Here is a 17,637-nt window from a genome sequence, read left to right as displayed (position 1 = left end):
TTCTTTAGTTCAATCTTGGGTAACATTTTTGTGAATGAAATTTGCCCCCAAATTGAATGGAATACGTAGCCTTATATTTAGGGAATTTAGGAGTGTCGATTATGCAAATGATCAGCTGCTCATGAACAGCTGCCATTCACCAGGCGGAAACGATCGCTTTACGACACGTTTGTGCAGTTTGGTGAATACAACTTGGAACACACAAAAAGGAAGACATTCTTTAGAATAAGAATACAAAAAATGTTCTTGCATGAGGCCCTTTAAAAAAATAATAATAATAATTTTGAGGCCTTTTTAACTTATTTTCAGACCTTTTCTGGCATAAGAAACAGCTAACTGGCTGGAGAGCATGGTGAGGTACAAACAGATGGAAAATGAATGAAAATATATTGAAAAATGTATGAAGAGAGCGCATATAAGGAAGAGTAGGACTCAAAACTCACACGTTTAATTACTTTAAAAGTGATTTTGATCCACACAACCATCTTTGTCAAGTAAAAAAAACATTGAGGCATCTGATAACAGGGTAAACCCAAAGCTACTGTATTGATGAACATGATTGTTTATGTGGATACTGTATGTAGTAGCTGTAATTTTTACCTTATGAAGCCATACTATTATTTCTCTATCTGTGGACTGCACAGTTTATCTCAGCACCAGCATCAGTCTGTGTTGGTATTCATACCTGCCAGGCTGCTCGGGGTACTTCTGTTTGCAGTAGGCCTCTAAAGATGCATACACTTTCTCTCTCAGAGCTTCTACCTCGCCGGGGTTGGACAGACCTTTAGAGTCTGTGGAGACACACACAAAAATAATATTAAAAAAATGAATAATAACAGCAACCCTAACCATGCATAGTTGAGGTTGTGCTGCTATTATTTCTATACAATTAGACAGGAAAGGTGTTTCATGAGCATGTATACGCCCCCCATTACATTCTTCTTCTTCTTCACATTCTTACAGTTTGCAAAATGCTGTCACTTTTGGCTACTGAAAGCACAACCAGTGTAGATTATAGCTGAGTGTCTAGCTCAAGGGCCCCTTGCAGTAGTTGGAGTAGTGATGGAGAGCAGAGCCTTACTAACTTACAAGTTGAGTTTTAACCCTGCAGGTTCATTGTGGACGTGTGTCACCACATTCTGGGTTAGTCCAATTAGGGCTTTAATTTTCAAGCTGCGCTAATTTAAGCTTCACTGGAGTGAAGCTTCCACTCATCTTTGATTACCAACACAAACACGTCACTGATTAACATTTCTGATGAACAAAGCGTTACACAATTGATCAACAATGAATGAACATTTGTTGTTAATGGCTGGACTCAATCACACAGTGTGGGAAAGGAAGGACTGAGGGCCCCGTCCCCTCCTCCACCGCCCCCCACCCTTTGCTTTCTCAGTCAGACCAGTCTAGTGAACCCCTAATTAACAAGGAATCAGGCCGAGAAGTGAACCGGGGCCAGTCGGCCTGGATGTGGCCTGAACAAAATGTGGAACACAGAGGATCTAGTGTGTCTGGGGTGAACAGATCCACAGTGGCCCCTGAGGGACGGATGGAGGCTGACTGAGTCATTAATAACCTGGGTCACATTCATGGGTTGGTTTAGTATACGTCTGTGCCATGGGGATGAGCTTTAAATACAGAACAGCACACAGACAGCAGGAGTGACACATGCCTAGGCAAGACATGGGCCTCAATTAAAGAAACCTCGCTTTTATTGGCCCGATTTTTGCAGGACAATGCCATAAAAAAGATTTTTAATAAAAAAACAAACAAAAAACAAATCACACGAGGATGTCATGTTATAAAATAAACAAGATTTCATTGATTTAGCACATTCATCAGTCAAATATGCACTGTATCAGCTTTTATTTTGTGCTTTCTACCTCAGCGCTGTGCAGAGGTGGAAGCCAAGTCCAAAGTCAAGTTCAAAGAAAACAAAGGCAGGTCAAAAGCCAGTTCCCAATTCTCATGTTACATTAACAAGATCGAGCTGTGTCCAAAACCTAAAGTGATGGTCCACCCAAAATCTAAGAGCATCAAAACTCTTCGGTTGGCTTGAAAGATCAATGAAACGTAAGTAGTTCCCTCACTCCTGAGATCACCTTGGATTCAGTCATTTACAAAAGGATCCTATGTTTAATTTATCCATTTATTTCTCTGCTGCATAATCCTTTTCTCCATCTGTATGCTCAGTCCATCCCAAACATATGGCTAAACCCACTGCTTCTGTGCTCCGTTATCGTCCTGTTTGAAGTTATGAAGCTCCACCTGAAGTGGTGTATTTACCCACACTTTGGTGAAAATATGAATGTTTGCAAAATACTGATGGAGAAGTGGATTATGCTGCAGGAGTGGTTTGAGAAGTTTGTATGGATGTTCTGGTACTTTCCTTCCCGCTGTGAAAACTTGTTGCCACTGGAATCGATTGCAACCAAATTCAGGCTGCGTCAATAAAGAAACTGAAAACCTTTTACAAGCCATCTGTCAAGCATACTGGAGGAAAGAGTTTGATACTCAAATATAAATTCTAGGTGGAGTGTGACTAAGCTTCAAGTCCTTAATGAGTCATATTCTATTCTAGCAATATTAAGGTCAGTTGAATGTTGTTTTCCTTGGTTAAAGCTCGAAACAGTAGCACATTAAGATCTTTGAATTTTAATAAAAGCTCCTCTGCACTGTAATACATTGATGTTCAACAAACAGAGCTGCTCAACAGTACAGTATTGCTCTGAGAGAGCAATCACACATTGGAAATATGTCAACAGTGTTGTTTTTTGTATAGCATCTCAAAACTCAAATCATAGCCAGATGTTAGTTTTCACTCTACAACAGCTTTCAGACATTTCCCTGATGTGCTGTGTTCTGATTGTCAGCTGACTGCTTTGGTGAAAAAGTCAAATAGAAAAAGATGGTGTTCGACAGTACATGCTCTTTTAAAACCACACATCTTTGAAACACCTAATTCACAGCTTCCTTCAACTGCCACGGCAAATGGCAGCTTACATGTAGCGATAGTTACCTGGGTTGAAAAGGACTATAGCTCGAAGGCACCCCAGTTCTGTCTTATCCATCTGCATGTCCCTCATCTTTGACACCAGTTCTGTGAGCACTCTGCACAAAAGAGACAAAAAATAAATAAATAAACAAAAGTCAGAGATGTGGCTCATTCAAAACCAGGCGTAGTTGAGTTTGTTTAATCCTTCTTGGCTATTAGACTATTTTTGCGTTATGTCACACAGCCTAACAACTGCCAGAAAAGTTAAGATCACAAGAGACCATTTGAATCTAAATGGTACATTTTTGTAAATGACACACTACGCTACATGTGAATTATCCAGATCCAGACTGCAACATTAAAATTATGTTTTAACTACTATCCAGCTCAAATCTATTTAAAAACAAATACACACAAGCATACTCTCAGCCCACATAGGCACGGTTAAATCAGTGGAAAAGTTTACAACCCTGCGAAGTAATTATATTTAGTACATGGTTTTCATAAAAGGAAAGCCACAGAGTAAACATAAGCTGTAATCTAACACCAGCACTCCCACTGTCTGTATGTGACATCACTGGTGGGAGTGTCGGTGCGTGGAGTCGCTCGAACTCCTCACCCCTTCTTGACTGGGTCACGCCCTCTCCTCAGCCGCTCTTTATTTTCCCTCTCACTCCGTTTCTTTCTCCCCCTCTCACTCGGATAGCAAAGTCAATTGCGGCTCTTAACTCATTCTAATTCAATTTGCTCCGAGGAGGAACAACAGGGCTAGAAAAGAGGACCAAAAAAAAAAAAAAAATAGGGAAAAAGAAAATACTCAAGTGTTTAAGTTAATCAGTCTCTTCATTTGTATGGTTGAAGAGAGAGAGGAGTAGATAAAGAAACATTATCAGTTCTCTGTATCTTAATGCTTGCCACAGTTAATGGGCCAAAGATGGAATATGTCCCGTGGCTGTGAACGGCGATGACTGAGCACAGAGGCTGGTGATCAGAGTGGCAGAGACACAAAAAAAAGAGAAGACGACGAGATGGCACCTGCAACTGCCACCTCTGTCTGATCGCCGGTTCTTCAGAGGCATGTGCACTACAACTGCAATTTTCATTTAAAAATAAATCATCTAATTGATGGCCAGAATTGTTGACGAATAATACTGATCAATAAAAACCTAAAATACTAAATATAGTATATTTAGCTTGTATCTTATATTCCAAATTGTGTATATCAGTTCAGCTCAAGGTGTGATGCGGCTGAACAGACACCGCAGACTCATGTGAGACTTCAGTCTGTCAGACAGCTGGAATGTCAATAGCAGTCACCTGGGTGGTTCCTGCACACACCCGGCTTCACAGTGAGTGACTTGTGCAGAGATTTTGTTGGTTATTTTTGCCATTTTCTGGGCAGTTCAGTGTTTCTGTGTGACCCCTGATGCATACAAGTGGACAGATTTAATATACTGGAGTCAATCGTGAAGCACACTTGTGACTGCCAGTCTAGGTATAATATTTCAGTGGAAGAAACCTAAATTAAACTAATAACTAACTAATGTTTTATTAAGATGAGATCATACTTTATTGATCCCCCAGTGGGGCAGAGCATTAGTACTAAATACATGATTTACTAATGCTTTATAATCAGTAATAAGGCATTAATAACGTTAGTTAGTTACATTAGTTACAATTTATAAACCACTATGACCACAATACTGATGTTTTATTAGAAAACCTTAAATATTATTAAAAGTGGTAGCTGCAGGTTGCATTTACATTAGTTTAAACACGAGTACAAGAAAGTTTAGCAATATGGTAATAATGACCTGTCAAAGATGGCTCCCACTCCGGCACTATGGGCGCTGTTTCGGTGGACGTGCAGCCCGGTCGCCAACAGAATCCCGTCTTTAATCGCTATTGAACGGTGCGAAAATGATGCAATCAGGAGTTCATTCCAACCTGCGGCAGAGATGGGAAGAGGGATCGAGGAAAAGTATGAGGGGTAAAAAAAAAAAAAAAAAAAAACAAGCAAATCCCTGTACAAAAGTTCACACAGCATTCAAGCAAAATGAAACTGACAACAAAGGGGGAATTCCAATGAATCAATTAAGCTGCTCGGTAAAAGTGTGCAGCTTTCTCAAGCACAGGCATCAGGTTATTACTAAGACATTTGAATCATGCTTTCTGAAGAGACAAGCGTTTAAAAGGGATGAACTGCGCCTGCCATCACAATAAAGACAACGGGCTTGACGTGCCAAAGCAGGGGCTTGACACAGAGAGCACTGAAGACACAAGACGCCGCCTTCTGAGTGACAGGGCTCCTTTAACTGTTCTGCCTGGCAACACTCGCCTCTTCTCCCCAGAGTTGAGTTGGGTATGAGAGGCGCTGGGATGCTTTTATCTGTGATACAGCAGAACTAAAGCGGTTATTTATAGAAAACCTGAGAGACGAGCTCTCCAGAATAATGTCTCTCTCTGCTTGCTGAAGTCTCTCCATCATTGTATGTGCGAAGGATAAAGAACGATGGGAGGATTTTCAGGGTTTGGGATGGGTGTGTAATAGCATTTTTTTCCTCAAGGTGGATTGAGAATATAATGGTGTAATTTGGAGCGACAGGCAGGCAACAAGGGCACTGAGTTGGGAGAACCCAAAAGACCTTCCTGCATGTGATGTTAGTGAATGTAAGAGAAGTGACAGATGATTCACTCTGTGTTTTTACGTTGCTGCTTCTGTGGTCCTGAGCGGTTAGCTTGCTTTTCCACATACAGCAGATCCACACAATGAGCTGTTTTGACCTTGGTGGGTCTGACTTTATTCATGGTTATGGCCAGATTAGCTTATTCAAGTTCTGTTTTTTTTCCTAGATACAGATAGACAGCTAGTGCTAGCATCTGTAATTCAGTGTGTTTTCTCACAGAGGATTTCTTTCAACAGCTAAAACATGTTTCTGGGGTTTTCTGTCTATATTCTTACATCAGTGGGTATCTACTGTTGTACAGGATCATAAAAATTAACCACCTAACCAAGATAAAACACTGGTTATTTAGCTAGGACTCAAAACAACATAAGATTCTGGGTTATTTTAGCAGGCCGTCAAAGTCTCATGGAAGTGCTTACAAAATAACAGTTGTTTTATCATTGTTTTTTATACCTCTTCTCACAACTGTGCTTGATGGACATTTCCTTCACTCACTTACAGTACACCTTACACCTTTTTCTTGTACAGTAGCTCCACCAAACTACCTCATCAGTGGTCTAATCAATCATAATAACTGACGACATCTGTGTGGGTGTGCAGGGTCTGTGCAAAAACTGCTCAGTATCAACAATATCAAACTAATCTAGCTATGTTTGTTCAAATAACAATGGCTAGATTCAAGTAGTCATGAAGCATTTGCCAGAGTTTTTGTACAGTATTTGAGCTCTACTCCTTGGTGCCAGGTGTATCTCTTCATTTACTTTGTTTTCTTTTTTCATATGTGACTGTATCCATATACCTCGTGGAGGGGTCATTATGGAATAAAATAATCATCATCGTCAGTCATTGTCATTGTGTGTTGGTTTGTACACTTTTTTATGAACTTGTTTAAGCCCTTTTTGACATACCTGCTCGTAGAAGGATGACCTGGTCGTCCAGTGGCAGCTCAGAGAAGTGGGGGATCCTCTTGGCCCACTCCACCAGGGTAAAAAGCTGTTTATCAGCTGCCTGACAGATATTTGTCACTGGGTCATTGGGCTGCAGAGAGACAGAGACACAAATCTCGAAGTTAGAAATTCACATAACACATGAAATGAAAAGGAGTCATATTTTTGTTTTAGTCTGTGTGTCTCTTTTGGCCGAGAGCCTGGTGTCAGGTTGAGCCACCTATCATCACACACATTCACGCTTACATGAGTGCTATGCTATGAATAATATCCTCTAAAGAGGAGCTAGTAGGAAGACAAAACAAACAGTGATTCTGTCCCAGCTCATGGAGGACATACCTGCAGAGAGCTGCAGGCGGACTTTCACCAAGCGGACTCTTTCTCTGGGGACCTTTTAGCCGACACACAAATCAGCAGCTAGTGGAGCTCAACGGGCCCCTCCTGACACTCTACTGACACTTGACAACATAAAAAGTGCTTAGAAGCTCAAATAGGACTTTATAACCAGACTGAGCAGGTCTTTGTAAAACTGTGCAAATGATTGTGTATAGTAATTATTCATATTTACTCACAGTAAAACTTGTAAAACTGTGATTGTGTGACTTCTGACGGAAGTCCACTAACAAGAACTCTTAGTTTCATTATCTATCAAAAGCTAATATAAATTAGCCAGGTATAGTGTACCTTTTTTTTTCTTTCTTTCTTTTTTTTTTTTTTTTTTTTTTTTAGCCTTTTACACAGTTCAGCTCCCCTGGAATCGAGTAAACCAATGAAAACATTATGGTCTAAAAGCTGTTTTCTAAAAATAGTTTTGGACACCTGGAATTAAATTCTGGCTCTGTAAAATTGTTGAATTATTGTATTTATTTATTTAGTGTTTCTTTAATTTTTCTTGTACTGAAAAATATCAGTTTGAAAGATAATTAGTCTACAAAATACTGGTGTAATCCTAGGCTATTTGTAAATTGTGAGACATAAACTCCAGTTCACCGGGCCAGAATCTCCACATTCCCAGAAAAAAAAATGCCAAGGGGTATATATCTGTCCTTAAGCTGCATTGCTGAACATGAGTTTTCCTGTTAAAATGATAATTTCTGTGCAATTTAAGCTCCAAAGAAAAGGACTGCTTGTCCTTAACTGTCCTGATGCATCAGATCGGGAGGCATTGTTCTTTGACCAACAGGGAGGTTATGAGCAGTGGTGGAACACTAATGCCACACACATACAGTAATGACTAAAATGTAAATCCATCTGGGCAGGGGGAAAAAATCCCAAACAATACTGTCAATCTCTGACAAGTAATTTACCATCATCCCAGAAGTACATACCCTTGATATGTATGTGTGTAAACAAAGCCTTTGTGCACACGCTGTTGTGCATAATTTAAAATCAAGTAAACATCCTTAAATTCTAAGTATCCCTGTGTGAACTCGCACTCCGACAAAAAACGTCAGCAACTTCTCCCCAACTTTCTTCTCTAAATCCCACCGATCGATGTTAAAAGCTCAGAGGATCCCGACATCAGCTGCAGCTCTCAAGAGAAGATTAGTTCAAGATGAATGAGAAAACATCTTTCCACTCACATTCTCCTCTTATAATACGCAGGCCAAAGACTATCCCCTCCTCCACGTTCCCTCCCTACGGTGTGAAACTCACACTGACTGCAGAGTATCACAAATCTGAAAAACTTAAACCAGACACAAAGCCCACACTGTTTTGAAAACTGAAAGTCTTCCTTTTTTTTTTCCTCTTCAGGGGAAGAAAGAAAGCAGGCATCTTATGAATATTTCAGCATCTGATCTCCGTGGGAGACGTGGACGGCGCAGCTCAGCGCGACAGTTTTTCGTGAGCTGCACTTCCTCTCAAAAACACAAACAGATTGAGCTAATTCATTCCAAAGGGCAGCCCAGCCAAAACAAAGAAAAACAAAACGGGGCTTCAGTGCGCGCCACGGTCGAGCCACCCCTCCTCATAAGAATACAAGTCCCAGGGTTCTCGTTAAACATGGCAAGCCTCATGAATGTTGTATGGCTATCTTAGCCGTGTTTACACTGACCTGGTTTCTTTGCCTCTGTCTGTGGAGATGACGGGAGAGGAGCTTACACTTTCCTGCGACAATCCTCAGGCATCACATTACTGTACTTACTGTTCAAATCACAGAACAGCATTTAGGATGTTATCGGGCCACAATGGAGGAGCCCACTATGACCTGTGAGGGAATAACATTACCCTCCATGTACGAAAGTACAAAAGCCCACCTAGGAATATCTCACAGCTCAACTGTAAGAGCTACTTCCTCTTCTACTACTGTGAAGATCACAGCTGAAAACAGGAAGCAAATAAGCAGGAGGAAGCTTGGACAACAACTGAAACTTGAGACATAAAGTAAGAGGAGAAATTTGAAGTTACTGGAGTTTGGCTCCTTTAGCAGATTTTTTAAATGCCTGCCATAAACAACACTGTCTTCATTCCCAGCAAATCAAAGGGTTTATAGCCACGCACGCTCCACCGCCATGGTCCAGCATCCAGGCAACTTAGAGAAATGCCAGGCTTGCATGCTGTCCCATGAAATTTTCATCACTAGAGGAGAGGAGACGAAAGATTTGCCTTTCAATTTTTCATTATTCTACTTGAACCAGACTATACTAGCGTGACAACCAAGAGAAAATTGGGTACTCATACAGATCAGTATGAAAATGAATTACTCAAGTGTCCCACTTTTTTTAGACTGAAAAAAGAAACTGTCTCCTCATATATTGGAGTGGGGATGAATCATCCGCTAATTATCATCTAAATAACAGCAACGCTTCCTGCCTTGAAATGGGGAAAAGATAGGGAACTAAACTTTCATAGAAATTAACACATAGATGTTCCAGAAATAATATAAAGACAGAAAGATATAGTAGAGCCATACATAGAACAGAAGTAAAGAAGGATTAGTGAACGATAGCATCTTCTCCCCCCCACCTTTTTAAGAGAAGTCATCTCCTTGTGTGACTGAAGGCACATTACTAACGCCTGTTTAACTCCTGTTCTAGGTTACCATGAGATAAACACACTTTATTCAGCTTAGCCAGACCCTGACCATTAGACAGTGGTGTGGCCTATTCATGATGTACAATCATGGCCTGGGCCCTGTGATCAATTATAGGACGGGGCAGCGGCTCTCAATGGAGACCTCAGAGGGATGGGACTCAGAGGAAAGGGGAGTCCTTGTGGTCAGGGCAGCCTGCATGCCAATATTCTGTCAACATCCTGGGCTCCAGTTTGGCTAAAGGGTAAGTTGAAAGTAATGTTTTCTTGCTTACTCCCAGTGGCATCCAGCAATGCAGCAGATACTTTCAGGTTTTAGAAGTCTTAACTAATTTCTTTATTTTTTTCCAATTAATTTACTCTTTTATTCAGTTTTCTCCATTTGGAATGCCCAATCCCCTATGCACTGCTGTCCTTTTCACGGCTAACTCTGTAGTTGGACTGTGCTAGTGCAGCGACAAGTACAACAACCCTTCCTGGCTTCCCAACATGGCCACATGTGCTTGTTGGAACACCTACTTAACAATATCTGGTGGACAGAAACTTTACCCCTGCGCCACCAGTGCACCTCTTGAGTATCTTGAGATCTCTGCCACTCCATTGGAGGTCAACAGAGGTTTGTTTGTGTTGCTCAAAGCACTCAAAAATGACATTTGAAAAACTCAAACCTTAATTCCTTTCAGCTCTATAGTATTGGGGTGGCAGCTAAAGTTTCAGAGGCAAAATCTTAAAACCTCAGCACATAAAACCCCAACTATCTGCACTGCTACATACTGCACCTTTAGCCATAAGTAAGAAAATACTTTGGTATACTGACCCTTTAAATATACAAAAACAAAAGCCTTGACAGCAATTACGGGTATAAAGCCTGGCACATAACTTTTATTTATTTATATCTAAGAGACATATAGAAATGATGATGCATCAAGATGTCATTACCAAAAGATTGGTGAGCCACAAAACTGACATACCGAATTAGGGCAGGGTTGATATGGTCGAAATCAACAATACAATATTAATAGGAATAGTTTCTTATACAAATATATATCACGATATGGCAAATATGTGCAAAATTGCATACAAATTGCATAATCAAACTGATCCAATCCAAACCATGTTCTACTGTTTTGCATCACATTAGACCAAACGTTTCATACTGTATGTGTAAAACATAAATAATTTTGCAAATTAAGTTATATTTCTACTGTAATTACAATTTGCACGGAGTCAGGAATTTGGACAGTTGACAATTGTAGGTTGATAACATATGATCTCGATATGATTCCGCTTTAAGTTGATAAACAATACAAATCTCAGGCCTGTACATCCGTACATCAGTGCTGTTTCCATCTCTTCTGTAGCTCTTTAGAAAACCTCTTCTTCCAGGCAGCGGGCATCGAGGGAACCACCATGGCTGAGCCCAAACACACTCAGTGCATTAGCGTGTCTGAGCTGCCAGCCGCTCCCCTGTGACTCCCACTCCTTCTCCCTCTCCCTAATGTCAACGCTCATCTCCTGCGTTTCCATCTGGCCCCCCAAAATAGCTCCCATTTACTCACATAACAGCCTTCACATTTCTACCTTTACTTCACAGGACATCTCTCCCCCTCTCCCCCTCCCTCCTTCAGTCTCACCCTCCGTCCCTCCTTCCCCCCTGCCTCCTTTGGTAGGCTGCTGCACAGCTCCACTGTTTCTCATGTTCCAGCTGAATTCTTGAGGAAGCTGAGGCTTTGTGGGATGCTCAACAGTCTGCCTGTTGCATTATTCATCACTCTTAGTCTCCACTGTGTCAAAGACAGCCCACAGTACCCAGCTGATACTGAGGGGACAGATGAGGAATCTCACAGCTGAGTGTAGTAGCTGATATAAGGTGAACAGGTAAACCAGCACTCTACAAAGCAGTCACCTCCAACGGGACTAAAAAAGGGAGGACAAACAGTAACCAAATCCCAAATTAATCATCTTTACTAGCAGACAGTGGGGTGTTGATAAACTTTCTGACTGTCAGCCTTAGACTCCACAACAACCTAAAGCTTTATTACTGGAAACAGAGAAAATAAAGTGCTTTTCAAACAGCATGTCCTAATTTCAATATACATGACAATTCTAACTGGACTATATTTACACTGAGTACTATATTTACACTGAAAGTACGTATAAGCTAAGACGTCAGTATGAAGACAAATTTGCGGTGCTGTTTCTAGACACTGCAAGTCAATGTAAAATTTGATATAGGAGCTACTTATAGCTGGAAAAAATTGAAAATAATAAGATAATGCATTAAGTTCTTCCGTACTACAGTAACAGTAAAAACACTATACTACTGTATATGGACACATTTTAAGACTACTTGTAATGTGCAGGTAATTAAACATTGTATCTGTCCCCATTACCTAAATGACACATTTCAGAGCCTTTAACACATAGGAAAACTGTTAAAATTCCCACATCTATGATAAAATGGTAGAAGAGAGAAAGAAAGTAAAGTATGTCCTGTTCTGTAGTATTTCACTTCATGTCTGTTGTTTTCATCAAAATGTTTTCCACCATGTCAGCTGCAATACACAATGAGGTGTTCTGATATATGAAAATATATATGTGGTAAAACTGAGTTTTCTCTTTCAGGGCACCTCAGAGTGTTTTATTGTGTCTATACAATGGCCAGTTATCACAGTCAAAAAGAGAAGCTGAGTTCAAACTGTCATCCATGGAGAATAGTAACCATTTAGTTAAATGCCCTAATAACCCTAATAAATGTACGAGTAAATATGAGAGAAAACATGCTCCTTACCAGCCCCTAGGGTAAATCTAAACGAATCACCCACTGTGTGTATGCATGTTTAAATGTGTGTGCCCATGGGCATGAACATGTACACAAAGATCACTTGTTGCAGAATGACAGAGTATGCAAGTGTTTGCCAAATAATGTATAAAAATACCAACTCACCGAGTTGGACGGCACACCAAGGTTGGTCTCAATGTAGGTCTCGGTTTTGGGTTCCACTGCCTGCTCGGCTTCCAGGATCTTCTCCACGGGCATGTCCTCGTTGGCACAGCTGGTGGACTCCACCTCGTTCTCATTTCTCTCCTTGGCTCGCTGGCGCTCCTCCTGAACGGCTGCATGTAACAAAACTGGTTCCGGTCACTACTGCTGTTTTTTGTTTTGTTTTTTTTACAATGTCAACATGTGTCACAATTTCAACACATACTAGAGTGACTAAAAGAAAGACTCAGGAGTGCAAGCGTACATGATTTTGATTGATAAGCAAGATTTTAGTTAAGGTTCAAAAGCTTGTTTTTTTCTACAAAACTGACTCTATACTGTACAAGTCAAGTACTTATAACATATTAAAGCTGCATTACTCACTGGTTTTTATGTTGTTGTTTTATGTTTAGTTTTTATGAATCAAATGACTACTGGTAATGTGAAAGGTCACACACAAACTCACAGATAATTATTTTTTGCCTCTTTTAGCTAATTGTTTTGGTTTTACAGCACATTTACTGTTTCATCATTAGCCTCAAGTTCTGATAGACCAAATGTGTGCTACCAGCCCAGCTACAAATGACAGACAAAGTCAGTGACTAGCTGATGAGGAAAGTGGAACATGTAGAAGCTAAAGAGCCAGGTGTTTTTCTCAGGTGTTGGTAGAGACCAAACAACAGCTAAAAGAAGAGTGAATATTGGACACAAACATAACTCCAAATGAATGCTAATATTGCTCTGTGTCTACTGATATATAAGTAGATAACTGTTTGCTAACATGTTAACAATAACTTTGGATACTATGTCACCGCTGTGTGTTTTTAAACTTGTTTTTAAATCACTTCTACCCCCTAGAGGCCAAACATTCATTAATGCAGCTTTAATTCAGCAACCTTTAATGAAAGTTCTTTTAAACAGCTTTAGTAAGAATTCTTAGCCACTGCAATGGACTGCAAAATCTTGATTTTAGTGAGTCATTTTGTCTATTATTTGTAAAAAGATAAAAATATATCTGTATGCCTCTGTACGCCTGTTCTTGTTTCTACAATCTGCCTTACCTAAGCCTCGTTCAAGATACTGAACATGACTAATTTCTGGAAACATTATCAAACAAAGGGAACCACACTGGTAGATTATTTTTTCTACTCTGAATAAAAATAAATTATGCCGGATGAATTTGAGATGAAATTACTTGATAAGGCAGATGTCTTTTTTCCCCCTTTTGAATAGCTTTCAACACTGAGTGTTCCCTTTGATTAAATGCTTGAATTCTTGCTGATTTTGAGAAAACAAATTGTCCATACTCTGGTACACATCAGTAGAAAACTGAATACATAGTTGGCCATTGTTTGTATCTACACACAAGTACAATATGTGTGTGCGTGCCTGAGTGTGTGTTCGCTTACCCATGTCAAGTGTCTGCATGTGTGAGTACCTGCTTCCGTCAGTGTGTCTATGTAAGCCAGTGAATAGTGCATGACTCTGTATGTATTATGCCAGTAAACATATCCAAGACAGTTCAATCATCAATAATTGCTTTGACAGTGTGGATGTAATATATTTAGGACCTTAGACAGACATTATGCACAATGCAGCAGTGTGGAAATGTTTAAGGACTTCTCTCAGCTTCCTTATCAAAGAGATATGTTTTTCATGCAGCGCTCAATGACAAACAGTTGGCTCCTTTTACACACAAATCATTTATAGACATATACATAATGTATGGCCTGTCACTCCTTCTTTACACCGTGCATGGTCACCAGAACAGCTTAAATAAAAAACCCTGAACACAAATCAATGAAGACTTTGTCTCGTACATTTTTTCCCCCATGTCATGTATAAAAACTGGTTGAAGCAGACCGTGTTGGTTCTGTCATCTGATTGGTTTGGCGAGGAGACACAGGAAATGGTTTGTGTGCTGAGCAGACACCGAGACTCACTGTGGCCGAGGCAAGAGAAACCGCACCTCCACCCTCAAGTGAGGATGGAAAAGATGCATGTGTGTGTGTGTGTGGGTTTTGTCTTTTCAAAAGGTTATAATTCACTTAATTCAAGACACCACAGAAAAAAAGTACTGCGGCTTTTTATAAGTTTGTCCTCCACACATGGATTAATAAAAGGTTTTGGACGTAATGTGTTGAATGATGAAGGGCTTTTGGAAATTCAATGTCAGCATGCAAGCTTACATACACACCTGGACACCCGTACAGCCTCACACACAAACACACACACACACACACACACACACATTGCACACACTGGGTTTGCAGGATGATCTGTCTTCTTACGTTTCCCCTACTCTGGTTTCTATTCCAAGTCCTGAATCAGAGAGGCCGTGGTCTTGTTGTGGGGGGAAAGGGAAGCAGAGGTTATTAGAGGAGGAGAGGGAAAGGGGCCCCATTTTAGAGAAACTGCTGTCTGGTGGTGGAGGTCAGCCCAAGGGTAGAATACTTGTGTTGGAGTCAGGGAGAGGTGAGGAGGGCTGAAATCATGTTAGCTTTATTTCCCCCTCCTCTCCTCTCCTGACTGGGAGAGCATAAATTCATTTAATCCTGTTTTTCTGTGGATTCGCTTAGCCTTTTGGGCTACTGCTGCCTTGTTCTCTAACCACAGCCCTCAGGGTGCAGGGGGGAGGCTTAGGCAGCACTGTCAGTGAGGCGAACGGCAGTAAATGATAATATCCTTGAAAGGAGTTAAGAGCCCAACAATGATATAAATAAAAGTAAGAGGGAGGAGAGGGGAGGCCAAGTAAAGGTCAAGACAAATTGGCCTTGGATAGAATAGCCTCCAAAATGCATTTATCCAAAAAACATGTATTATTCTTGTTTACTCAGCTTTAAACAGTGATGCTACATCCAACACTCATGCACCTGCACACACACACCTGGTTAACACCTGCTACCATCTTTGCTCTTCAGCTCCCCTGGCTATACTGTACATTGCTCAGTATAATCTATGCACTCTATATCTGTATTCTGTAACCGTGGTGACCATTGTGGTGAGAGGCAGTGATTGATTTGTTCAATGTGTGAAAGAATACTTAACAGCACTGCTGAGTGCTAATATTTTTAACACTCTCATGGAGTGTTAAAATTCACGCCTGACTGCCTGATTTTTTTCCCCCCTCACACAACCCAACTCTTCCTGGTCTTCCTTGGCTCTGTAATCTTTCCTCGAAGGTGCTTTACTGTACTGCCCCACAATCACAGATGGTATTTGCCAACTCAGGGTCACTCTCAAAGACTGGAGAGCGAAAAGTGCAGCATCAAACAATAACAATTACAATCTTTTTCAACAATGCCGACACTCAAGAGCCAGTCCCACTTACAGAGAGAATATAAAGAGGATGCATATCTGTGTGAAACTGCTTCAGTCTTTATTTATACATTGTGCTCTGTTTCTTTGATGATACATGGCTAAAGCCTTTATGAGCACTTGAACATTTATTTTTCTATGCCTGTTTTAGTGTTAGGGATTTGCTCTGCTCAATTCAGGTTCAAACGTAAAAATGGGCGATCCTAAACCTCACCCATTCCTCTCAACACTCCAATCGCAGATGAGAAAGAAGAACTTAAGTCAACCTCAGACAACTTTCCTGGAGTGCGTACAAACCTAAATGCCTCAACAGATGAGCAAGACCTTGCATATCGTTAACAGGTGTGTCTGATGGACGTGTGATAATGTCACGCTTTACCTCGATCATGTGAGCTGTGTGTTTATCTCAGCACACTAAAAAATATTTAATGAAATGTCAAGAGTAGAGGTGGAAATTACGAATCAGTTAAAAATCAATAAGATTCGTAGTCAGTGACTATGTAGTTCATTCACTTTTTTTCCTGACTTATCACTGTTCAAATGCACTTCAGTATATACTGTATATTAAGCGAATGCATCACTGTTTATAACTCCACGACATTTGTCACTGATTCAGTCGGTTGCTGGTTTGTTCAGTTCAGCACAAAGTTCAGTTGAAAGGTTATGTGTTAAAGATGTGTTCGTACATGTACTGAAGAGTGGATTCAACTGTGCAGCACAAGTCAGTGCTAGCTCAAGATCAACACAGTCGCAAAAGGTTCGAAGGTAACACTATCTACAAATATATTTTTTGTCATTAAATGAATATTTAAGTGACATTTATTACAGTCTGCTTCTGGGTAGCATGCTAACTATGCTAAGCAAGGGCAAGCTAATTAAAGTGTGCAGAAATGTTAGCTAATCCCATCAAAAAGTATTCATCAGCTGGCCTCCACTGGTGTTCTCTGACTAACTGATATAGGAACTTCACATGTAAGAGTCTTTCGTCAACACAAAATGCTGACTCCACTAAAAGTAGCGTCACTGTGGAAGCAAAAAAGTAATATTTCAGCATGACATTCATGGTAGTTAACCCATAACCATGTAAATGTTACAGTGGATAGTCTATAATCCCCACTCTCTACTGAGGTTGGAGGAGCGGTGATTTAAGTTTGCAGGAAATGTTTGATTGTTGCATCTTGAATAAATCCTTTAATGGTGAAATGCAGCCCTTCCTGTCCACATCGGGATGATTTATTAACTGACTCTTAAAACTGTAGATTGTTAAACATGCAATGTTTGCTGTCAAGAAGCCGTCCAAAGTATCATCAGTAAAAAACAATGAGCTTGTAAATGGTCAGTCATGTTCTTTGTTAATTTTATGGCTTTAGTTGCCAGAGTAGGTTCACTAAAACAAACCCTAAACAAATGACATAAAGCCTTATTATGTTTATGTTATAGATGCCTGATTCCCTTTGAACTGAATTCTTTAACCACACATGGACACTGACAATATGATTTCGAAGTGACAGTTTGATTAATGGTCTGTCCTTCATAACTACATGTTCTGCATCTGTGGCCTCACCATGCAACTGATAAAATCTCTTGAAAAGGCCAGGAGCAGTATGTGCTTTCCATCAGCAGCCTCTAATTTGAGGAATGTGGTGCACATTTTCACTGTGCCAGGCAATTACA

General features: G+C 40.4%; 1 protein-coding gene across 6 annotated transcripts in view; it reads right to left on the bottom strand.

Annotated features, from left to right (window-relative positions):
- The window catches only part of rxraa (retinoid X receptor, alpha a), a 107,953-nt gene that overhangs the window by 5,602 nt on the left and 84,714 nt on the right, over positions 1-17,637 (bottom strand). For 3 of the 6 annotated variants that reach the window (XM_044174760.1, XM_044174763.1, XM_044174761.1), the window contains 5 exons: positions 12,610-12,794; positions 6,591-6,720; positions 4,810-4,942; positions 3,020-3,111; positions 686-791 (listed from right to left, as the gene is read on the bottom strand). In XM_044174760.1, coding sequence (XP_044030695.1) covers positions 686-791; positions 3,020-3,111; positions 4,810-4,942; positions 6,591-6,720; positions 12,610-12,794 — 646 coding nt within the window. The remainder of the gene's footprint in view (positions 1-685; positions 792-3,019; positions 3,112-4,809; positions 4,943-6,590; positions 6,721-12,609; positions 12,795-17,637) is intronic. The other 3 variants (XM_044174764.1, XM_044174765.1, XM_044174766.1) reach the window with 1 other exon arrangement.

The sequence above is a fragment of the Siniperca chuatsi genome, linkage group LG18 (assembly GCF_020085105.1).
Source record: "Siniperca chuatsi isolate FFG_IHB_CAS linkage group LG18, ASM2008510v1, whole genome shotgun sequence".
In the NCBI taxonomy this organism is placed as follows: Eukaryota; Metazoa; Chordata; class Actinopteri; order Centrarchiformes; family Sinipercidae; genus Siniperca; species Siniperca chuatsi.
Note: the sequence above shows the minus strand (reverse complement) of the source record. Positions and strands in the feature narration are given on the sequence as shown.